General features: G+C 55.5%; 2 protein-coding genes across 4 annotated transcripts in view; one reads left to right on the top strand and one right to left on the bottom strand.

Annotated features, from left to right (window-relative positions):
• The window catches only part of PFKP (phosphofructokinase, platelet), a 71,831-nt gene extending 49,975 nt beyond the window's left edge, over window positions 1-21,856 (top strand). For both annotated transcript variants that reach the window (XM_032620337.1, XM_032620342.1), the window contains 7 exons: window positions 517-669; window positions 14,731-14,895; window positions 16,025-16,086; window positions 16,402-16,513; window positions 17,509-17,608; window positions 21,336-21,438; window positions 21,522-21,856. In XM_032620337.1, coding sequence (XP_032476228.1) covers window positions 517-669; window positions 14,731-14,895; window positions 16,025-16,086; window positions 16,402-16,513; window positions 17,509-17,608; window positions 21,336-21,438; window positions 21,522-21,669 — 843 coding nt within the window. In that variant the 3' untranslated portion in view covers window positions 21,670-21,856. The remainder of the gene's footprint in view (window positions 1-516; window positions 670-14,730; window positions 14,896-16,024; window positions 16,087-16,401; window positions 16,514-17,508; window positions 17,609-21,335; window positions 21,439-21,521) is intronic.
• A 615-nt stretch (window positions 21,857-22,471) lies between these two features.
• PITRM1 (pitrilysin metallopeptidase 1) overlaps window positions 22,472-23,441 on the bottom strand; it is a 32,086-nt gene continuing 31,116 nt past the window's right edge. For both annotated transcript variants that reach the window (XM_032620319.1, XM_032620327.1), the window contains exons 25-27: window positions 23,223-23,368; window positions 22,895-22,997; window positions 22,472-22,812 (exon numbers count right to left, since the gene is read on the bottom strand). In XM_032620319.1, the coding sequence (XP_032476210.1) occupies window positions 22,719-22,812; window positions 22,895-22,997; window positions 23,223-23,368 (343 nt within the window). In that variant the 3' untranslated portion in view covers window positions 22,472-22,718. The remainder of the gene's footprint in view (window positions 22,813-22,894; window positions 22,998-23,222; window positions 23,369-23,441) is intronic.

Here is a 23,441-nt window from a genome sequence, read left to right as displayed (position 1 = left end):
TGTGACCGGGGGTCATGCAGCCTCGGGCCCAGCGGCCACTCAGTAATGGTGATGCAGAGAATGAGGGGTGGCAGCACTCGGGGACAGACACTGGCCCAACTATGTAAAGGGACTCATCGAGAAGCGAAAGCTCGACTCCATGTCTGGGGTCTGTCCGCTCAGGGAGTTCTCACCTCTGTCGAGTCTGTAGAGATGACCTTCTCTCTTGAACTGGAAGCCCGTTGGCTATTCGGAGAGGAGGGCAGTGATGGGGCCAGATCATTATCTTTTAACTACATGTTGGGCTGTCAACCTTCATTTTTGATATTCAGCCAAGATCAGTCCCATGATGACCTTTCTGTTAACTTTAAAGAAAATGTGAGAACCTCAAACAGACTCTCACCCATGAGCCGCTTAGTCTCACCCCGACGGGACGATGCCCGCAGCCTCACCTTGGGTGCAGCGCTGCCCGTGATAGCGATGCATTTCCCTCCCCACCCCTGTCCCATCCCCACAACTGCACACACCCACCTGCAGGCCTACCTGGGACTGTTGGAGCTGTCGGCCGCCCGGGAGAAGCACAAGGAGTTCTGCGTCCCCATGGTCATGGTTCCCGCCACCGTCTCCAACAACGTGCCCGGCTCCGATTTCAGCATCGGGGCAGACACCGCCCTCAACACCATCACCGACGTGAGTGCTGACAGCAGAGCAGGTGCCGCGGACACTAACCCAGGGCGCCTGGCCCACTTTTATCTACCTGTGCACTCGAGGCAGAACCAGGGCGCTAGGGTGGTTTGCTGAAAAGTTAAAAAAAAGAAAAAAAAAAAGGTCCAGTGGTTAAGACTCTGCACTTCCAATGCAGGGAACGCGGGTTCGATCCCTCGTGGGGAACTAAGATCCCACATGCTGATGCAGCCAAAAAAAAAAAAAAAAAAAAGTCTAACAATCACCGATTCGGCTTCCAAAGATCTTTTGCCACCGTTTTCCTGTGCCACGGCCAGGGTGACATCATCTGTAGTGCAGGTAGTTTTGGGTCACAGTGACGTGGATATTCATTTAAATGCCTTTTTTTTTTTTTTGGCTGAGCTAAATTTACCAAAAGCCTAAAACACATTATTGTGATAAATCCTGGGTCCACTGGCCCGTGCTTTGATATTCGAGGGTAGAAGCTGGACTAAAGATTTTATAATTTTATTCATTGACCTGAATCCTCTTTTAAACAATGGTATTATTTTTGGTTTCGGCCGATAGCCTCATCCTCATCTTCCCCTTTGTGGACTGGGACGATAAAGCACATCTAAAATAATATTGATGTTATTTGAATGGGGGTTTTTCTGTTGTTTTTTTTTTTAGCCAAATGGCCATAACAAAACATAGAAATACCTCTTAATCATTGTATTTGTAAATCACGCTTGGGAAATCACATTGGAGTTTGAAGGTCAGTATCTAACACAGAATGCATCACTCCCTTTTTTAAAAAAATTCGGCATCTAAAATTTTTCAGTAAATTCTCACATTTTATTTTCCTTGCAAGACGTAGATCTTGTGACTGTTTTTCTAAGCATTTTTCCTTAAACCCATGGCATCAAATCTGTCTCTATAGTGCTGGTAGATAAAAGAAAAGCTTTTTGGATAGAATTCTCTATTGGATAGAATTTACCTGGTAAGCAATGCTTGTTTCTTGCTTTCCTGAGCCTCTTAAACTTTCCGCAGTTTCTTTACTGAAAAGCCCTCCAGTGTCGCCTGTGTCCCCACGCTGGACCTCCTGACCCGCGTCCCTGCCCGCTTGCCTGCCGCTGCTTGTGCCTCCCCAGTGACACCATCTGTGCTTTCGCTGCTGTGGGACTAATTCAGCTCCTGATCGATGCTCAAGCTCTGAGTCGAAAGGTCATGTCTGTCGCAAAATGAATGTCATCACTGTGTCACTGCTTCTCCTGCATAGCTGGATCTGAACCTGCTCACTCCACGCTTGCAGTAGAGCAACGGAAGTTCATTTCCTAGTTGTCACCTAACTAGACCCCCTTGGGGTGGCGGGGACCCTGGGAGTGGTCGTTGGTGGGTCCTGACCAAGGTCGGTGCTACCACCCTGTGATGTTTCACGTGCCCTCAGGCAGGACTGGATTCTCCCACTTTATAATTCCAGGCTACTTTGCTACAAAGCATGATTTTTCCAGGTGATAAAGATTTCTTACGTGTGTTGTTGAAAATTTGCAAACCAGAATAAGTCCAGGGAAAATTCCCAATGATCCATCCTGCTTCCCTTCAGGGGATTTTGAGATTATTACGCGACCCTTTACATTCAGGATGTTATTCATTCAAGTTTCTCGGAGCCAGGCTCACAGTTATAAAGTGGGCGATGCCTGTCTGTGACTGGGCCAGGGCTGTCCTTACAAGGTAGGTGGAAGTGATGCTCCGAGGGCCTAAGTAGGGTGTCTTGTTCTGGTTCATGAAGGATGGTCAGGGGGTGGTCAGGATGACCCTCCCCAGGCCTGCTCAGTGGATCCTGGAGCTGGGGTGACAGAAGGCCGGGCTGGCGCGTTGAAGTCGCTGGGTTTCTCCCAGGGTTGTGTGTGTTAAGCCACAGTGAGGCTGAGTCTCTTAGGAGGCCTGGGTTCGGGCCTCGGCTGGGCCGGACACTTGCAAGAAGTGGGGCAGCAGGCAGGACCGTGCTGGGGGAGGGGCCTGAGGTGGCCAGAATGTCCCCAGGGCCTAGGGTGAGGACCCCGAGGTGGCCTCATGTGGTCAGCTATCACATCCTCTGGACCCTTAACCATGTCCTCATGTCACCTCCTTGTCAGCCTGTGTGCTGAGCTTACAGACATGTCACCCGAAACAGATCCCCAGGGGATTTAATGCCTCGTAAGGTCCCGGCGTCTCTGGGGCAGAATTAATGCCTCAGGGCAGGTTTTTAGAGACTCCACAGGGTGAGGCTGTGCATTGCATCTACTCCTCAGAACCAGCTCACTCGTCCCCTTCAGAACCACAGCTGAAGCGACCTCGGGGCTGCCCGGGCCCCAGGAGGTGGCCGTGGCTACAGCTCTGCTGGTGGCCCTGAATTACGTGGCTCAGCGTCGGCCCCAGGACCTCGGGCTCGCGTCCTGGACAGGGTTTTCCCCGGGCCCCCAGTGTCCCTCCCGTTTTCTTGGAGATCAGAAGAAAAGCAGGGGAGTGATGGTGACCAGAGGGTGGAGAGTACCTGCAGGTGTAGAACTGCCGTCAGATTTCAAGGTGCCAGCGCCCCTGTCCACCCCCTACGTCGTGCGCCCCCTGACCCAGAGTATCCCGGGGGTGGGTGTTCACACAGCCCAGGAGTCCGTCTAACTGTGGGGCTCACGTCTGGATCCGGCGGCCCTGCAGTGGTCCTGAGCTGCGCTGGGCGGAGGAGGGTCCGTGTGGGGTGTGGGAGCCAGGTCGGGTGGAGGGAGCAAGAGGCAGGTGAGCAACCCCTTGGAGCCCCTCACCTTCCTCCCGGCCACTCCCTGAACTAACCCACCGCGGGTGCCCCATCCTCGCGTCCTTGGGCTGCAGCCCCCTGAAACCCGGCCTGTTTGGGACTCTAGGGAATGGATGGGGGGAGGAGTAGGGGGTGGGCAGAGAGCACAGTCCTCCGGGAGGCCTGGATCCATCCTGCCTGTGAATTTTCCTGCAGAAGGCACCCCAAGGTGGTTTTAGGCGGGAGGAATGAAGACGGACGGGGCGGACGCCCATCGGGCGCACGTTCTGCTGCGCATCGGGCTGTGTTTGGAGCTGTGGCTTCAGGGACCCGGGTCACTAATGAGCCACTTTGACTAACACTGAGGCGGGGGATCTGGACCCCAGACCTGTGCTTGAGAAGGCCCGCTTCTCTGACACCTGAGCCAGACAGTTTCACTGGGATCCCAACCAACTCGGGGCTCAGGGCACCCAGCGCTGCTCGGTGTGAGATTCACAGGGCCCCGAGGGGAGGGGGCTTCCCAAGCTCTGCCTTCAGAGCTGTGGCAGCTGGCACTGCGTCTCTGGTGTGGGGCCCAGCCCCTAAGCGCCCACCCCCAGTGGTGGCCCTCACCTCCTCCCAGATGCCAAGAAGGGACAGGTTGTTTCTCCAGCCCTGTCCCAGCGCCGCCAGGCCCCGCTCTGCTGCCCGCCTGCCTGGCTCAATGGTGTGCCTAGTCCTGAGGCCTTGCCTGAGCCTGCACCCCGAGGCCCCCAATTCTGAGTCCACCCCATGTCCCCCCACTGCTGGATCCCCGAACTGCTGAGTCCCTCCTGCACCCCATGTCGCCAAACTTCTAGGTCCCCCCTCCTGCACCCCATTGCCCCCCACTGCTGAGTCCCCCCGCCTGCACCCCAGGCCCCCACTTCTGAGTCACCCCTCCTGCACTCCATGTCCCCCCACTGCTGGGTCACCCCTCCTGCAACCCAGGTCCCCCGCTTCTCAATCTCCCCTCCCGCCCCCATGTTCTCTCACTACTGGGTCCCCCCTCCTGCACTCCATATCCCACCACCGCTGCGTTCCACCTCCTGTACCTCAGGTCCCCCACGTCTGAGTCTCCCCTCCTGCACCTCATGTCCCCCCACTTCTAAGTCTCCCTTCCTGCACTCCATGTCCCCACACTGATGGGTCCCCCCTCCGGCAGCCCAGGAGCCACACTTCTGAGTCTCCTTTACTGCACCCCATGTGCCCCCACTTCGGAGTCTCCCCTCCTGTACCCCGTGAACCCCTACTTCTGGGTCCCCCCTCATGCACACGAGGTGCCCCACTTCTGAGTCTCCCATCCTGCACTCCATACCACCCACTGCTGGTTCCCCCTCCCTCAAACCAGGTCCCCCACTTCTGAGTCTCCCCTCCCGCAACCCATGTTCTTCCAATGCTGGGTCCCTCCTGCAACCCAGGCCCTCCACTTCGGAGTCTCCCCTCCTGCACTCCATTTCCACCCACTGCTGGGTCACCCTCCTGCACCCCATTTCTCCCCACTTCTGAGTCTCCCCTCATGTACCCCTGGCCCCACACTTCTGAGTCTCCCCACCTGCACCCCAGGCGCTGCACTTCTGAGTCTCCACTCTTGTACCCCATGTCCCCCCACTTCTGAGTCTCCCCTCCTGCACCACAGGCACCCCATTTCTGAGTCCCCTTCTACCCCAAGTCCTAATTCTGAGGCTCGCCTCCTGCCCCCATTGCCCCCCCACTTCTGTCTCCCCTCCTGCACCCCATGTCCCCCCAGTTCTGAGTCAATCCACCTTCACCCCTTGTCCCCCCAGTTCTGAGTACCCCTCCTTCACCCCATGTCTTCCCGCTTCTGAGTCACTTCTCCTGCACTCCATGTCCCCCCACTGCTGGGTCCCCCTCCTGCACCCCTGGACCTCCACTTCTGAGTCTCCCCTCCTGCAACCCATTTCCAAATACTGATTCTCTCCTACAGCACCCCCTTGTCTCCGCACTTCTGAGTCTTCGCTCCTGCACCCCATGTCCCCCCACATCTGAGTCTCCCCTACTGCACTCTAGGCCCCCCACTTCTGAATCTCCCCTCCTGAACCCCATGTCCCCCCACTACTGAGTCTCCCCGCCTGCACCCAATGTCCCCCCACTTCTGAGGCTCCCCTCCTGCACCCATTGTCCCCCCATTTCTGTCTCCCCTGCTGTACGCCATGTCCCCCCCTTCTGAGTCTCACCTCCTCCACCCCATGTCCCCCCACTACTGAGTCTCCCCTCCTTCACTCCTTGTCCCCCTATTGCTGGGTCCCCCTTCCTGCACCCCAGGTGCTCCACTTCTGCTTTCCCTTCCTGCACCCCAGGGCCCCCACTGCCGTGTTGCCCCCCTTCACCCCATGTCCCCCCACTGCTGTGTCCCCTCTCCTGCACCCCATGTCCCCCCACTCCTGGGTCCCCCTTCCTACACCCCAGGCCCCCTACTTCTGAGTCTCCCCTCTTGCACTCCATGTGTCCCCACTGCTGGGTTAGCCCTCCCGCACCCCAGATCCCCTGCTTCTGAGTCTCCCCTCCCACACCCCATGTTCCCCCACTTCTGAGTCTCCCCTCCTGCACTCTAGGCCCCCCAATTCTGAATCTCCCCTCCTGCACCCCATGTCCCCCTACTGCTGTGTCCCCCCTCCTGCACCCCAGGCACCCCAACTCTTACTCTGTCTTCACCTAGCTGATTCATTCCCCTGCCTCAGTTAATCTACTGTTGATTCCTCTTAGCGTATTTTTCATTTCGGTTGCAGTCTTCACCTGTGTTTGGTTTTTCTTTACATTTTCTAACTCCTTGTTAAAAACTTGAAATTTCTTGCTCCGTTCATCGGTTCTTTCCCGAGTTCTTTGATCATCTTTATGATCATTACCTTGAACTCTCTATTGGATAGATTGCCGATCTCTACTTCACTCAGTTTTTCTTCTGGGGTTTTCATCTTATTCCTTCCGTATTTTCCTCTATCACCTAATTTTGCCTAATTTTCAGTTGTTATTTCTGTGCATTTGGTAGGTTGGTTACAGTTCCTGATCTTGGAGAAGTTGCCTTTTGAGGGAGATGTCCTATACATCCCAGCAGCACACTTCCCTCTGGTCACCAGAGCTGTATGCTTTAGGGGTGTCCCCTATGTGAGCTATGTGGCTCCTTCTGTTTTGGTGAGCTGACTGCTGAGGGCAGTCTTGTAGGTATGGTTGGCCCCTGGTCTGGTTGGTTGTGAGCCCCTGCTTTACGCCCAGGCTGCCAGCTACGGTGGGAGGGGTCAGGTCACAAGGCAGCTGGCTGTGGAACACTGCGTGGTCTCAGGGCTAGTGCTGGCTCACTGGTGGGCAGAGCCAGGTTCTGGGGTGTGTGTTTGCAGGGTTCCCAGGTCCAGTGTCAGCCTGCTGGTGGATTGGGCCAGTTCCTGACACAGCTGGCTGCAGCTTCTGGGGTGTCCCAAAGCTAGTACTGGTCTGAAGGTGGGTGGGGCTGACTGAGGAGTCCAAAACTCTTAGAGCTGGTGTCAGGCTGCTGGTGGTGGGTTTAGGACCCAGGGGTCCTGTGGTTTGTGCCAGCCTGCCTGTATGTTGGCTGGGTCCCACAAGTCAGGGTGTGGGGCTGAAGTGGTTCTGCAGTGGGTGTCCACCTGCTGGTGGGTGAAGCCAGGTCCTGGTGCTAGTTCTGTACCCTGTTGTGTGGACGAGGTCCTGGGTCTCTGGCTGCAGGGCTCGGTGTCCCAGAGTTTGTGTCAGAACACTAGTTGGTGGGGTCAAAGCTCAGGGGGTCCTAGGGCTGGTGCTGCCCCACTTCTGAGTCTCCTCTCCTGCACCCCATGTCACCCCGCTTCTGAGTCTGCCCTCCTGCACTCCATGTCCCCCAAATGCTGGGACCCCCTCCTGCACGCTGGTAACCACACTTCTGAGTCTCCCCTCCTGCACCCCAAATCCCCCTACTTTTGAGTCTCCCCTACTGCACCCCATGTCCCCACACTACTGAGTCTCCCCTCCTGCACCCCAGGGCCCCCACTTCTGAATCTCCCCTCCTGCACCCCATGTGCCCCCCACTTCTGAGTCTCACTTCCTGCAACCCCACGTCCCCCGACTTCTGAGTCTCCCCTACAGCACCCCATGTGCCCCCACTTCTGAGTCTGCACCCCATTTGCCCCACTTCTGAGTTTCCCCTCCTGAACCCCATGTCCCCCACTACTGAGTCTCCCCTCCTGCACCCCATGTCCCCCCACTACTGAGTCTCCCCTCCTGCATCCCATGTCCCCCCACTGCTCGGTCCCCCCGCCTGCATCCCATATCCCCCCACTGCTGGGTCCCCCTCCTACACCCCATGTCCCTCCACTTCTGTCTTCCCTCCTGCATCCCCGGCCCCCCACTACTGAGTCTCCCCTACTGCAGCCCATGGGCCCGAAATGCTGGGTCCCCCCTCCTGCACTCCATATACCCACACTGCTGGGTCCGCTCTCCTGAACCCCAGCACCCCCACTTCTGAATCTCCGCTCCTGCACCCTATGTCTCCCCACTTCTGAGTCTCCTCTCCTGTACCCCATGTCCCCCCACTGCCGAGTCTCCCCTCCTGAACCGCATGTGCCCCCACTTCTGAGTCTCCCCTCTTGCACTCCATGTCCCCCCACTGCCGGGTCCCACCTCCTGCACCCCGGTACCCCCACTTCTAAATCTCCACTCCTGCAACCCATGTCCCCCACTACTGCGTCTCCCCTCCCACACCCCATGTCCCCCCTCTGCTGGATCCCTTTCACTGCTTGGTCCCCTCTCCTGCACCTCATGTCCCCCCACTGCTGGGTCCCGCCTCCTGCACCCCAGACACCCACTTCTGAGTCCCTCTTCCTGCACCCAAGGATCCCACTTATGAATCTCGCCTCCCGCACCCCATGTCCCCTCACTGCTGGGTCCCCCCTCCTTCACTCCTTGTACCCCCATTGCTGGGTCCCCCTTCCTGCACCCCAGGTGCTCCACTTCTGCTTTCCCTTCCTGCACCCCAGGGCCCCCACTGCTGTGTCGCCCCTCCTTCACCCCATGTCCCCCCACTGCTGTGTCCCCTCTCCTGCACCCCATGTCCCCCCACTCCTGGGTCCCCCTTCCTACACCCCAGGCCCCATACTTCTGAGTCTCCCCTCTTGCACTCCGTGTGTCCCCTCTGCTGGGTTAGCCCTCCCGCACCCCAGATCCCCTGCTTCTGAGTCTCCCATCCCACACCCCATGTCCCACCACTGCTGGATCCCCCCTCCTGCACGCCATGTCCCCCAACTCCTGAGAATCCTCTCCTGCACCCCTTGTCCCCCCACTGATGTTTCCCCCATTCTGCATGCCGTGTCCCCCTACTTCTTAGTCGCCCCTCCGGCACCCCATGTCCCCACTGCTGGGTCCCCCATCCTATACCCCAGGCCCCCTAATTCTCAGTCTCCCAACCTGCACCCCATTCCCCTTGCTGCTGGGTCCCCCCTCTTGCACCCCAGACCCCCCACTTTTCAGTCTCCCCTCCTGCACTCCATGTCCCCCCACTGCTAGGTCCTGCACCCCAGGCCCCCCACTTCTGAGTCTGTCATTCTGCACCTCATGTCCCCCACTGCTGGGTCCCCCCTCTTGCACCCCAGACCCCCCACTTTTCAGTCTCCCCTCCTGCACTCTGTGTTCCCCCACTGGTGGGTCCTCCCTCCTGCGCTCCAGGCCCCCTATTTCTGAGTGTCCCCTCCTGCACCCCATGTCTCCCCACTGCTGGGTCCCCCCTCCTGCACCCCAGGTGCCCCCTTCTGATTGTCGCCTCCTGCACCCCATGTCCCCCCACTGCTGGGTCCCCCCACGTGCATCCCATATCCCCCCACTGCTGGGTCCCCCCTCCTGCACCCCATGTCCCCCCACTTCTGTCTCCCCTCCTTCACCCCCGGCCCCCCACTACTGAGTCTCCCCTACTGCAGCCAATGGCCCCCCACTGCTGGGTCCCCCCTCTTGCACCCCAGACCCCCCACTTTTCAGTCTCCCCTCCTGCACTCTATGTTCCCCCACTGGTGGGTCCTCCCTTCTGAACCCCAGAACCCCCACTTCTGAATCTCTACTCCTCCACCCCATGTCCCCCCACTACTGAGTCTCCCCTCCTTCACTCCTTGTCCCCCTATTGCTGGGTCCCCCTTCCTGCACCCCAGGTGCTCCACTTCTGCTTTCCCTTCCTGCACCCCAGGGCCCCCACTGCCGTGTTGCCCCCCTTCACCCCATGTCCCCCCACTGCTGTGTCCCCTCTCCTGCACCCCATGTCCCCCCACTCCTGGGTCCCCCTTCCTACACCCCAGGCCCCCTACTTCTGAGTCTCCCCTCTTGCACTCCATGTGTCCCCACTGCTGGGTTAGCCCTCCCGCACCCCAGATCCCCTGCTTCTGAGTCTCCCCTCCCACACCCCATGTTCCCCCACTTCTGAGTCTCCCCTCCTGCACTCTAGGCCCCCCCATTCTGAATCTCCCCTCCTGCACCCCATGTCCCCCTACTGCTGTGTCCCCCCTCCTGCACCCCAGGCACCCCAACTCTTACTCTGTCTTCACCTAGCTGATTCATTCCCCTGCCTCAGTTAATCTACTGTTGATTCCTCTTAGCGTATTTTTCATTTCGGTTGCAGTCTTCACCTGTGTTTGGTTTTTCTTTACATTTTCTAACTCCTTGTTAAAAACTTGAAATTTCTTGCTCCGTTCATCGGTTCTTTCCCGAGTTCTTTGATCATCTTTATGATCATTACCTTGAACTCTCTATTGGATAGATTGCCGATCTCTACTTCACTCAGTTTTTCTTCTGGGGTTTTCATCTTATTCCTTCCGTATTTTCCTCTATCACCTAATTTTGCCTAATTTTCAGTTGTTATTTCTGTGCATTTGGTAGGTTGGTTACAGTTCCTGATCTTGGAGAAGTTGCCTTTTGAGGGAGATGTCCTATACATCCCAGCAGCACACTTCCCTCTGGTCACCAGAGCTGTATGCTTTAGGGGTGTCCCCTATGTGAGCTATGTGGCTCCTTCTGTTTTGGTGAGCTGACTGCTGAGGGCAGTCTTGTAGGTATGGTTGGCCCCTGGTCTGGTTGGTTGTGAGCCCCTGCTTTACGCCCAGGCTGCCAGCTACGGTGGGAGGGGTCAGGTCACAAGGCAGCTGGCTGTGGAACACTGCGTGGTCTCAGGGCTAGTGCTGGCTCACTGGTGGGCAGAGCCAGGTTCTGGGGTGTGTGTTTGCAGGGTTCCCAGGTCCAGTGTCAGCCTGCTGGTGGATTGGGCCAGTTCCTGACACAGCTGGCTGCAGCTTCTGGGGTGTCCCAAAGCTAGTACTGGTCTGAAGGTGGGTGGGGCTGACTGAGGAGTCCAAAACTCTCAGAGCTGGTGTCAGGCTGCTGGTGGTGGGTTTAGGAACCAGGGGTCCTGTGGTTTGTGCCAGCCTGCCTGTATGTTGGCTGGGTCCCGACAGGTCAAGGTGTGGTGCTGAAGTGGTTCTGCAGTGGGTGTCCACCTGCTGGTGGGTGAAGCCAGGTCCTGGTGCTAGTTCTGTACCCTGTTGTGTGGACCAGGTCCTGAGTCTCTGGCTGCAGGGCTCGGTGTCCCAGAGTCTGTGTCAGAACACTAGTTTGTGGCACTAAAGTTCAGGGGGACCTAGGGCTGGTGCTGCCCCACTTCTGAGTCTCCCCTCCTGCACCCCATGTCATCCCGCTTCTGAGTCTGCACTCCTGCACTCCATGTCCCCCACTGCTGGGTCCCCCCTGCAACCCGGGACCCCACCTTCTGAGTCTCCCCTCTTTCACCCCATGTCCCCCCACTTCTGAGTCTCCCCTCCTGCACTCCATGACCCCCAACTGCTGTGTCCCCCCTCCTGCATGGTGATAACCTCACTTCTGAGTCTCCTCTTCTGCACCCCAAATCCCCCCACTTCTGAATCTCCCCTCATGAACTCCATGTCCCCCAACTGCTGTGTCCCCCATCCTGCACGCTGGTAACCCCACTTCTGAGTCTCACCACCTGCACCCCAAATCCCCCAACTTCTGAGTCTCCCCTACTGCACCCCATGTCCCCACACTACTGAGTCTCCCCTCCTGTACCCCCATGTCCTCCCACTTCTGATTGTCCCCACCTGCACCCCATGTACCCCACTGCTGGGTTCCCCCTCCTACACCTCATGTCCCCCCACTTGTTAATCTCCCCTCCTGCACCCCATGTTCCCCACTTGTTTGTCTCCATTGACCACATCCATGCAGGTTCCTTCTGACCGTGTGCCCACCCTGCTTCAGGCTCTCCATAGCTCGCTGGTGCTGTTGAAGGAGAGCAATAGCTACCCTGAGTTTTGTGTTCCCATTTATGTGGTGCCCGCCACCATTAGCAACAACGTCCCAGGCACAGACCTGAGCATGGGCTGTGACACCTTCCTGAATGTGGTCATGGAGGTAAGAGCTTCTCTGTTTGCCGTCGTGGTTTGTTTCTTTGCTGCAAGAAGACAGCCCATCAGGTGGAACCCGTAGGGTCTGTTTTTCCTCCTCCAGGAGAAACGGAAGGGGGACCCCATCCGATCTTCCAGGACAAATGAACCCAGTTTATCATCAGCTCAGGTTTGCATCACTTCCCACCCAGCTTCTCTGTCTCTGGGTCGGAGAGGTCAGACCCCCTGTGCCAACTAAAAATAGGCTGTTCCATGGGTGCTCTGGGTGATCCCTGTTCCTGCACCCCCTGGACCAGAGGCCTGAGGTGCCTCCCACTGTGGTGAGGCTGCTGCCTGGTCCCCAGGTGACGAGCTGGCTGCGTGGTCCGCTGGAGGAGACGGGACATGGAGCAGGTTGGGGCAGGGGAGTCCAGCAGACTACGGGCCATGGGGAGGAGACGCCCTTCCTTGTGGTGTGAGGGTGCTGCCCTCGGGGGCTTCACCTGCAGCCCCACCCCTCCGCATCCAAGTGGGGGTCCAGCAGCTCAGGTGTCACCCGTGCTCTGTCTGCGGGGCCAGTGCCTCCGAGCCCCGCCCACCCGGCTTCTGCTCTGGGGCGTGTCCTGCCCCATCGAGACCCCAACCCCGCAGAGGTTCAGAGCCCCCTGTGCTGAAGGGTTCTGTGGGCACAGCTGGGCACAGACCCCTGGAAATGAGCAGTTCAGTGCAGGCTCTGACTGCAAGGTGGGGAGGCCGTCACCAGGATCTCCACCGTCCAGGCCGACGGGCACGACTGGGGCATTCTGCTCCCCAAGATGGGGGCTCTGTGGGCCCAACATGTAGCCTCTCCACTTCCATCAGGTAGCACATTGGGCTTTATGTTTACAACACCCATGTGGCAAAATGTGAGCAGTTCTGGGACTTTGAATAACTTGAGGATTTTCCTCCAGTGGAGAATTCCCGGGGATTTTTCTTGGGGAATCCTCTGTCGCCGCCAGAGGGCGCCAGCGCTGGACGAGAGGGGATGTTCCCGCAGTGGCCATGGAGTCAGGGCTGGTCCGCGCCGGGCAGGGGCGTCGGCCCTCCTGGATGCCCTCCTCTCACCCCAGAAATCAGAGCCAGCCGGCCCTGTACCACCCACCAGGGACTGGGGCGCACGGTCCTGCGGCCTCTTCTATGCCAGCCCTGCTCTCAGCAATTGGATGAGACGCTGCCGGGAGGACTTGCTATTTTTAGATCAAGTGAACTCAAGCCTCAGACACAACCTGGGTGAATGAGAGAGTTGACAGGGGTTTAAGCGCCTGACTCCCCGGGGCTCCCAGCTGCCCAGGCCGGGTCAGCTGCCAGGCACCCGCGGTGGCTCCCTCTTCACCGTCCCTGAGTCGGGCCGAGACGCAGGTACTTGCCTCAGAGGAGAGGGGCTTTGCCGTCAGGTGGTTACAATGCTGCTCTCTGCGATAGTGACAGTGACTCTCCGCCTTCAGTGTCAGGCTGGGTCAGGAAAGGAACCCACATGACCTGCAGCTTGGGAGGGGCCTGTGCACCCCCTAGCCCTGAATTCCTCTGAGACAAAGACCAGGCAGGAAGGTTTAAGTGCTCGAAGGCCACGTAAAGGAGCCCGTGGAAACCCTCCCGCCCCTTGTGACCCCCACACTGCCAGGAACCCACATCCCTGCCTAAGTACCGGGAAGACAAGATGGGTCGTGTTGATGCGATTTCTTCTTCCTATCTTGGCTCCTGGAGAACGCAGAGCTGCCCACTGGCTGAAGCGAGCACTGAATTTTGATTAAATCAATCTATTTAGGGAGGGTGACGATCCATCAAACACATTGAAAGTATAGTAAGGAATAGATGGAAAGGAGCCTGTGTTTGTTCATCAAAATGCTCCTCGTTTAACCCGAAGCACTGGAGTGAGGACCTCCACGTTGGTGGTGTTATACTTTGGTGCACAAACCTCTTTTCCCCGAAACGTGACCCCTGGTCTCCCAAGCCCCCACCCCCCATTTAAGATTTCACTCTGGACTCAGAGCTGTTCGGACTGATTTAGGGAACCCTGTACGGTTACCCGGGACTGGTTGATGGATGGGGCAGGATGCTGCCTGCTTTTCTTTTTTTCATTGTCAGACACTTACTGAGTGCTGACTGTGTGATTCCCATCTTCATGGGATTTGCAGTCTAGTGAGGAAGGCACCCCACCCCCAAATCAGAGAATTACTGAGTTGCAGAAACCTGTGCTGTGGTGACTCCTGTGGAGAGAGGCCTCGAGGTGTCACCAGAGCCCCTGGCAGAGGGGACCTGCAGTCCTGGCGACCATGCATCCTGAATTTCATTCCCACATAAGCGCTCAGTCTCAGGTTCCAGGCACGAGGCCCTGGGTGTCTTTGGGGGCCGCAGTCCAGCCCCAACGAGAAGGCTGTGAGAGGCCCCTGGGGCAGGCGGTGGGGGAGACTGGTGTGATGCTCCTGAAGGGCTGAGCGAGGCCAGATGCAGACACGAGCGTGTGTGGTGGACAGACCAGGGCAGGGACCTTGCAGGCTCCCCCGAGACAGGACGGTGGCTGGACGGGTTTCTGTGTCCCCGAGGGCCCGGTGCAGGCGTTTCCTTGGGGTGGGGGGGGACGACCATCTGTGTATCGGCAAGTCTTCCGGGGGCAGGTCTGGAACCATCGTCTGGCTCTGGGGAGAGATGCCCCACGGGAAGTAGTCCAGGGATAGGCTGAGGACAGTCAGGTCCAAGCGTCCACGGGGCTTTCCAGGAGAAAATAAAGCAAGGGATTTGCCCGCTGCCCGAGCCCGACAAGCCCGGCAGCGCAGCAGCCCCGCGAGGCCGCGGGCAGGGGGTGCAGGGGCCCCAGCACACTGACCGAGGTCAGGGCCAGGCTGTAGGATGATGTCCCATGTGGCCTGACCGTGTCCTTCTGTGCAGACGTGTGACCGCATCAAGCAGTCGGCCAGCGGGACCAAGCGCCGTGTCTTCATCATCGAGACCATGGGGGGCTACTGCGGCTACCTGGCCAACATGGGGGCGCTGGCTGCCGGCGCCGATGCCGCCTACATCTTCGAGGAGCCTTTCGACATCCGGGACCTGCAGGTACGCGGACACATGGGGGCGCTGCCGCCTGATGGGTCGACAGAGGCGTTGGTGATGCGCCAGATTCGGGCACCCGCCGCCCCCCCCCCTCCTCTGACAGCGCTCACACCAGTGACGCGTTAGGGCTCTGTCCGCGGTGACAGGGTAACAGCAGGAACAGACACATTTCAGGGCACCTGCTGCTCTTTAACCCCAGCTTGTAAGTTTCTGTCTCTTACACTCTTGTCTACGAAGCAGTTATCGTCCTTCCTGGGAAGGCCCCACATCCACAGGGATGCGGACGCGTTCAGGGGGCCCGGTGCTTTGCCGGCTGATGGCTACGGATGTCCAGGCTGTGGGGTACACACAAGGCCAGAGCTCGGGTGTCCCTGTGGGGCTGAGTGGGGCGAAATGTGCAGCAGCTGGAGGACAGCACCCCTGCCCAGAGGAGCCCCTCGTCCCCTGGGACCGCAGGACGTAATGAGGGCTGCCTGGCGCCCACCGGGGAGGCTTGACCAGGCAGGGACGCAGCAAAGTAGGTGTTTTCAGCTAAAACCAGGACAGGAAATACACTCACTACCTGCAGCATGCTTTTTTCTAAAAATGTTTGCTTTTGTGTCACTCTCTCCCTTTCTTGCACATTTCCTTTCTCAAGACACAACAGTCCTTCCGTAGAAAATTTGTGCACCGATTTTAGTCTCTAGGTTTCTCCTGGCCTGAAAAATGCTTGGTAGGCAGTTTTACGAGTTTCTGTATAAAGTCAGGTAACAGGTATTTTCCTCTGAGATAGAAAACCCTGTCAGGGAAATGGATCAGGAGCCGTGGAGGAAAGTAGCAGCTTTGGCGAGTACATGGAATACACACACTGATGTGTTCAAGGGAAACGTTCATCTGGACAAGTGTCTCCCACGGACGCCATGCGTGGCACTGACTCAGTGACACCCCCCTCCCCCTGCCGTGGCCTGCTGGGTTACAGGTTCCCTGGCGTTTGTCACTAGCTGATACGTCACGCGTCTGCTGTCCTCTCCGCTACGAGGTGAACTCGGAGCAGCTGCCCCGACTTCCCCGCTGCCACTGTCACAGGGCCGGACAGTACCCGGCACACAGTAGGCGCTTAATAAAAGTGTCCTAAGGGAACACTCTTTCCTAGTCCAACGTGGAGCACCTGACGGAGAAGATGAAGACCACCATCCAGAGGGGACTCGTGCTCAGGTAAGGGGCCTCTGGCTGCCCCCAGCTGCGCCCCAGCTGCTCAGAAAGAACCCGCTTCGCCTAACCCCCCGCAAGCGGCCACTTCTCTGCACGATATTGCTCTGAATCCTGGAGAAATGAGCGGAGTCACTGTGCTGCTTTGTGTTCAGAATTGCAGGCATTTAAATAATTGGACGGTGATTTTTAAAAATTCATTTTTGCTGTGTAGTCAGTTTTCTTAAGATTCTGCAAGTCATTTCGTTAAGCCACTGACCTTGATAGAGAAGGCCATGTGCAGCGGTGGGCAGGATGGGAGCGAGCTGCCATGTGTTTCAGGAACGAGAGCTGCAGTGAGAACTACACCACCGACTTCATCTACCAGCTCTACTCAGAGGAGGGCAAGGGGGTGTTCGACTGCAGGAAGAACGTGCTGGGTCACATGCAGCAGGTGGGCCGTGGGCTAGGGAGGCGGCCAGATGCTTGTGACTTTTCTCAGATGGGTGTCCTACTTTAGCCATTTTGGAAAAGAATGTGTATTCATGGGTAAATTCCAAGATGATTAAAATCAACACCTGAACTGTGTCATCGTTACACCAGATATCACCAGCCTCAGGAATCCTTTCCACTGTGATATCTGGGCAGATGGGCTTTTTAAGGAAAACCACCATTTCCATATAAATAGTGACACCAGTTGAGTGGATAGACATTCAAATTAAGTACTTGATCCAGTTTCAGGCCTTATTACCCATTTAAATTGGAATCTCAGACAGATGATACTTCTTTGAGATTTGCATCAAATTGGAGCGATTTGGGAAGAATCTTGGGGTACACGTATCAATGCACCCAGACGACAAGGCAGGCGGTGGGTGTGGAGGGACCCGGTCCCCTGACAGCAGGCCTGTCCATTACCACCACTCAGTCCTGTGTCTTAGGAACTTGTAGCTCAGGGCCCATTAATGCACTGAATCCCCTGAAACTACATAATGGACTGGTGGGCGTGTGTGAGCCTTTGTGAAAGCGAGCCCACAGAGTTGATGAGATTCTTAAAGGGACCGTGACCACCCCTCCCTACCCCCGTAACCTACCCCAAAACAAGGTTAAGGAATCCTGCTAAAGATTCTAAAGTAACAGAAATGTTCCTTGACCGGTTGGTTGATTAAAATCCTCCTCCTTCGGGGAAGCACTGAGATGCCTGACAAGCTGGGCTTTGGCTGCAGGAATTATGGGGTTTGTTTTGGTTTGTTTGGTCCCAGCCATATACAAGGAGATAGAAATATGCAACAAACCCCCCCCCAAAACCCATATTTACAAATATGAGTCTCTCAGAAATGTGATGTGAATTTTGTTAAATAGTCATTTTAATTTCTATTCCATTTTAAAAAACGAACAGCCAGAAAGGTGTCGCTGTGTAACTAACATTCAGGTAATTCTAACCACCAACAGGGTGGGGCGCCTTCTCCATTTGATAGAAACTTTGGAACCAAAATCTCCGCCAGAGCCATGCAGTGGATCAGCACGAAGCTGAAGGAGCCGGCGGGGAGAGGTACCAAGTGGGCAGCGGGGTGGCCGCAGCACTGGGGGGGCCGTGCTCTGGGTCCCCGTTTCTCCCTGGCTTCCACCCGGCCTTTGACTGCATGGGACAGAATCAGCTCTCACTCAACTCCGTGGCTGCTGCTTAAGACTCAGGTTATAATTAGGAATAAAAGTAATTAATGAAACAAAATGCTGATTACTGAGGGAGGCGTTCCAGTCATCTGTCTTCCTCTAGTGGAAAACTGCCAGCTCGTGAGTGTAAGGTCGGATCTTAAACGCCACCGCGAAACAGAGGAAAGCTTCAAGTGAGCTTTATTAGGGAGCGCTCCCGGGCGAGGTTCACTGGTCCGAGGGAAAGAGCCCAGAGAAGTCGCACCCGGGCGAGGGTTGGGCAAGACTTTATAGGGGAAGAAGGGAAAGGGGTGTGGTGAATCTGGGAGGGCGCAGGGTATTCCTTATTTGGTGGTCTTTTCGGATATCCTGGGGGACCGTTAGCCCCGCCCCTCGAAAGGCGGGAAGGCTGGTCTGGGTTCAAAGTCCCCAGGTCAGTTCCTGGAACTGGGTCATCCGGAATATCTCCAGGGCAGTTTCTGGAACGGGGTGGTCCGGAGAATTTCGGTCTGATGCAACCTGTGAATCTGATTGTGTTCCCCTGCCTCGGGCCAGTTGGCCTTACAGTGAGGGCTCCGCTAGCAAGACCCCAGATGGGAGCTTTCCTGGCTGTGTTTCTTTGCCTCGTGGACGCTCTGAACTGGCTTTTACTTAAGATACTTGGCTTCTTCATTGATTCCTTATGGCCTCTCTTTTTGGAGAAAATGACGGAGGATGGGGAGGTGCCTGGACTATGTCCTCCTTGGTGGGTCCTCCCTCCACGTTTGACTCCCTCCTGTCCCACTGGCAGCAACCTCGGGATTTGGTGATGTCATTCCCCAGCTCTCCTTCAGGGTTTGACCTCGTAGGATTAAACCTTCCAAGGCTCTGGTTTTGTGGTTTAGGTGAGAAGCACAGAGTGCGTTTCCCTGTAGGGCCGGCTTCTGAGACCATTGCTGTGGCCCACCCTGGCCCTCCAGCCACCCGGCCCAACCAGGGCCTCTGGGTCCTGCCCTGACCCTGGGCCAGTTCTCCAGACCAGTCTCACCCACCCCAGGCTCGCCTGCAGGACGAGATCCCCTTCCTCCCTGGGCCACACCCGATGGATCCGTCACCTTTGAAGTATTGCTGTGATGCTGGGTGGGACTTGGGTGGGACTGAGACAGGTCCCACCCCCACCCCCACTGTGGCTGTAAGTGGCTAAACCTCTAGGTTATGAGGGAAATTCCAGGACCTTCCTGCCTATGGATCATTCTTGGTTATTGTTACTGCTTCATGTTATCCGATGATTTTTTGTTTTGTCTGTATCATCTTAGGATTTAAAAATATTCTGATTTGAGAGGAATTTTTAATATTTTATAAGGAAGTCCGTATTTTATATTGTTAAAGTCACATGTTGCAGACGTGTGTCTCCCATTTGTGGCAATCCCTGTCATTTTCTGCAAGGTTATCTTTTAATGAGGCACTCTTAATTTTTTTAACATTCATTTTATTTTTAATTTTTTTGGCTGCACTGGGTCTTAGCTGCGGCACATGGGATCTCTCGTTGTGGCACACGGGCTTCTCTCTAGTTGTGGCGTGTAGGTTCCAGGGTGCGTGGGCTCTGTAGTTTGCGGCACGCGGCACAAGCTCAGAAGTTGTGGCGCCTGGGCTTAGCTGCCCTGTGGCGTGTGGGAACCTAGTTCCCCAACCAGGGATCGAACCCGTGTCCCCTGCATTGGAAGGCAGATTCTCTACCACTGGACCACCAGGGAAATCCCAAGTGCGCTTAATCTTAATGTACCCAATTTTTTTAACTTTGTCCTTGAAAATTTGAGCTTTTTGTGTTACTAAAATATTCACCTTTTACATTTAGCTGTCTAATCCACTTGAACTGATATGCAGTTTAAGGTGTAATATTTTCCATGTGTAGTTATTTGAGTGCCAGTCATTGAAAAATCTGTTTTTTTTTCCTACCCTGCAGTATAAACTCCATCATAGACCAGGTATCCAAAAACTTAAGGCACAATTTTTGGATTGTTAGGTTGATGTTTTGGCATTCAGTTACTGACCTGTGCCAATGTTCCAGTTTCGTAATCAATTACTAATATCTGGTAGGGCAAGTCCTACCTGGGCCTTCTTCCAGTTTTGGCTATTCCTGGCCTTTTTTGTCAAGGTCCATCAATTCTGTTGGACTTTTTGTTTTGGGGGTGGTGGTGGTTACATTTAAAAAATCATTTGGAGGAAGAATTGACATTTTTAAAGTATTGAACTTCTAACTCATGAACATTTAATCTCCATATATTTAGGCCTTTTGTTATCTTATTAAAGCATTGTTTTATATAAAGATCTTGCATATCTTTTGATAAGTTTATTCCTGACTTAGTGATTTTAAAAATAACTTATTGTATGGGACTTCCCTGGTGATGCAGTGGTTAAGAATCCCCCTACCAACGCAGGGGACACGGGTTCAATCCCTGGTCTGGGAAGTTCCCACATGCTGCGGAGCAACTAAGCCTGTGCGCCACGACTACTGAGCCCGTGCGCCTACAGCCTGTGCTTTGCAACAAGAGAAGCCACCGCAATGAGAAGCCCACGTGCCACAACAAAGAGTAGCCCCCACTCGGCACAACTAGGGAAAGCCTGCGAGCAGCAATGAAGACCCAATGCAGCCAAAAATAAATAAATTTATTAAAAATATATATTATTGCAAATGGTATTAGTTTCTTATAGCTGGTGTACAGAAACAACTCATTTTTGTACACTGATTTTTGCAATCCATAACTTTCTACACACTCAATTCTAGTAATTTGTAGCTAGTTTTTTGGTTCTTATTATCCACACGTATGGCATCTGTATACGACCTTTTGGTTTTTTCCTTGATACTTTTTGTGGGTGTTTGTGTTCCCTCCAGAGAAATCCTGACATAGTGACAGCAGAACTCCTGTCTTGTTCTCGACCCTAATGGCACAAGGAACACCTTCAATGTTTCATGACTGAGAATTCTTACTAATATTTAACTGAAGTCTTTCTTTCTGCAACTTATTATTTGCTGATGGTCTTTGATAGTTACTGGATACCTCTGATGTTCATTAAGTAGTTTTTCAGTTGTGAAGGCTATGATAATAATACTTGCGTCGAATGAGACGATCACTTGAATTTGCTAGTGCTAAGGCCACCTTGCCTTCCTGGGGTGCGCCCCTGACACCCCCAGCTGTGCATGCTCTTCTCACTGCAGGCTGGCCCCATCCGCTCTGTCCCTGTCCATTGTGGGGGGGTGGGCAGCCTTGTTCTAGCGTCTAAGAGGCTGGGGTGGGGTGGTTCCCCGGGCACAGCATTTCTAAGGCAAGTTTTGTTTTGATTTTTGGATGTTTGCTAAACCTCTACCTGCATCCCAGCTCTGCTTTCTGTGCAGGGAAAGCTGGCGGCAGAATTTCTTCAGTGTTTATAGACCTGCTGGTGTTTGTTCCTTGAATCTGTCTTTTATCTTCCACGAAATTCTAAATTTATCTAAATTTTCAGAAAATTTAGCATGAAAATCTTCGTAATACCCTCTTCTTTTCAGTGCCCACAGCACTTCGTCCTCCCTTCACTCCAGACGTTGGTTATTTGTGCCGATACCTTGACTTCATCCCCTCATTTTCTTGCATCATTTTTCTGTCTTATAGGAAAAAGATTTGTAAGTGACGATTCCGTCTGTGTGCTGGGAATAAGCAAAAGAAACCTGCTCTTCCAGCCCGTGGCCGAGCTGAAGGAGGAGACGGACTTCGTGTAAGTGCGCAGGGCCCTGTGGGAGGGAGGCCCACTGGGTGGGGGGCCCAGGCCCTGCTCAGCCACCCCTCCCCCTCCCACAGGCACAGGATCCCCAAGGAGCAGTGGTGGCTGAAGCTGCGGCCCCTCATGAAGATCCTGGCCAAGTACAAAGCCAGCTTCGAGGTGTCGGACGCGGGCCAGCTGGAGCCCATGCAGCCTCGCGGGCCCGAGGAGCCTGCCACCATCTAGATGCCCCACCTGCCCATTTTGTAACGTTTAAGTTATTTATGAGCACTTTACGTGAGCATCGTCCAAGTGAACCCTGAGCGTGGCCCACCTTCCCCGTCCCCTGGCACAGGGTGTCAGCTGTGCTGTCTTGTGTGTCCTGCTTCACAAACTGTGGCTCCCGCAGAATTAAATGTTTGCTAAAAGCCAACCACCGTGCCCGGTTTCTTTGTTTTCTAAGTGGGAGTTGAAAACCTCAGGGTGTGTGAGTGGCTCTCAGGGTTTTGTCGGCAGATACAGGCACATGTTTTCTAGAGAACTGGGGAGCCAGGAGACAGGCAAGGACAGAGGCACCCGGAGGAAAGAGGTGGCGCTCTGACTGGCAGGCGCGTGGGTGACTCACCAAGTGCACCGGGAGGGCCCTGGACCAGGGCGCCAGGTAAGGTGATACCCCTCGGGGCGGGGGTGGGTGCGCACCTGAGTCTTTAGACATGAGCTGAGTCTGCCCCTGCTGTGCACCTGCAGGAGGTGGAGGAGGGGATTCAGTTCCTTTCAAGGCAGGGCCGGCAGTTTCCTTTCTGTCCGACAGCCTGACGGGGTGGAGGAGTCAGATCCCGGAGTCAGAGTTGATACTGTTCCCCAGCCCCACGTCCTCCAGGCCTGTCCACCGCACCCGCTGCCCCGCGGCCTTGGTGCAGCCCAACCGCCGGGGTGAGTGGAGAGCAGACGTCAGGACACCTCTGTCCCTTTGCTCGTGCATTTCCATAAAGGTCCTAAAAACTGCTTTAACAAAAAGTGATTTAAAATAATAATGACTATAAATAGGTAGGTCAGAGTCACCTTTTATTTTTAAAATACATGTTCTAGGATTAATAGGTAAAATAAGCATTCATAGCATCAGAAAGTCTTAAAAACGATAATCTGTGCATCTCTGGCACTTAGTACATGATTATTCCTTCTTCAAGACAGAAGAGTTTTCGTCTGACTTGCCAAGCAAAATTGTTTTGCAAAAAATGGTCGGAAAAGCACAGAGCTGTCAGGAGGCCTAAGTCCCATGGAGTCAGGGTCATCTGCTATCTAACTATCCACGACGGGTCCTTGGCAATGCTCTCATTGTCTGGTCCGAGCAGAGCCATGCCATGTGTGCTCCTCCCGGCGCCCAGGTACCTGCAGGTGGACGGGTGGGGGTCACCCAGGCAGCAGCAGGGGGCGCAGGGTCTGGGCACTAAACCACCTGGCCCCTACTCACCTGTTGCTCACGTCAACCAGATCTTCGTGGCTGACAGCGAAGAGCTGCTCGCGGTGCGCCTGCTTCGCCTCATCCGAGAGGCCGTACAGGAAGCAGTCCAGGCCTGAAGTGAGCACAAGCCACAGAATGGAGGGGCATGTGGCCACCTTGGCCCTTTACAGCCTGTTTCCACCAAAGGTCACACCACTGCCCGTCACGCGCCCGCTCTCCTCCCGACTCGGCTGAGATGCACCGTCTCGTGGGGGCTGGGAGGGCGCGAGCCCGGGGAGCCACGTGGGGTCCCGGCTGTTGACACCACGGCTCGAGGCACGTTACCTATGCCAGATACCTTTGTCTGAAGGAGCCACCGGAGCATCCACGGCGGCGAAGACAGAGAGCTTTGCCTCGTTGATGTCCTGCTGCGTGAACCTCCCAGACTTGGCCCAGTCGATGGCCCTCAGGAAGGACTGCAGCGTCTCCGTGGAATGCGGGTCCCTGGAGACCCAAGGAGTCAGACTCACATGTTTGGCAGAAAAAGTATAGGGGACACCCAGGCACGACTTCAGTT

Source organism: Phocoena sinus, chromosome 2, assembly GCF_008692025.1.
Source record: "Phocoena sinus isolate mPhoSin1 chromosome 2, mPhoSin1.pri, whole genome shotgun sequence".
Classification (NCBI taxonomy): Eukaryota; Metazoa; Chordata; class Mammalia; order Artiodactyla; family Phocoenidae; genus Phocoena; species Phocoena sinus.
The sequence above is the reverse complement of the archived record's forward strand: the minus strand, read 5'-3'. Positions and strand labels throughout refer to the sequence as shown.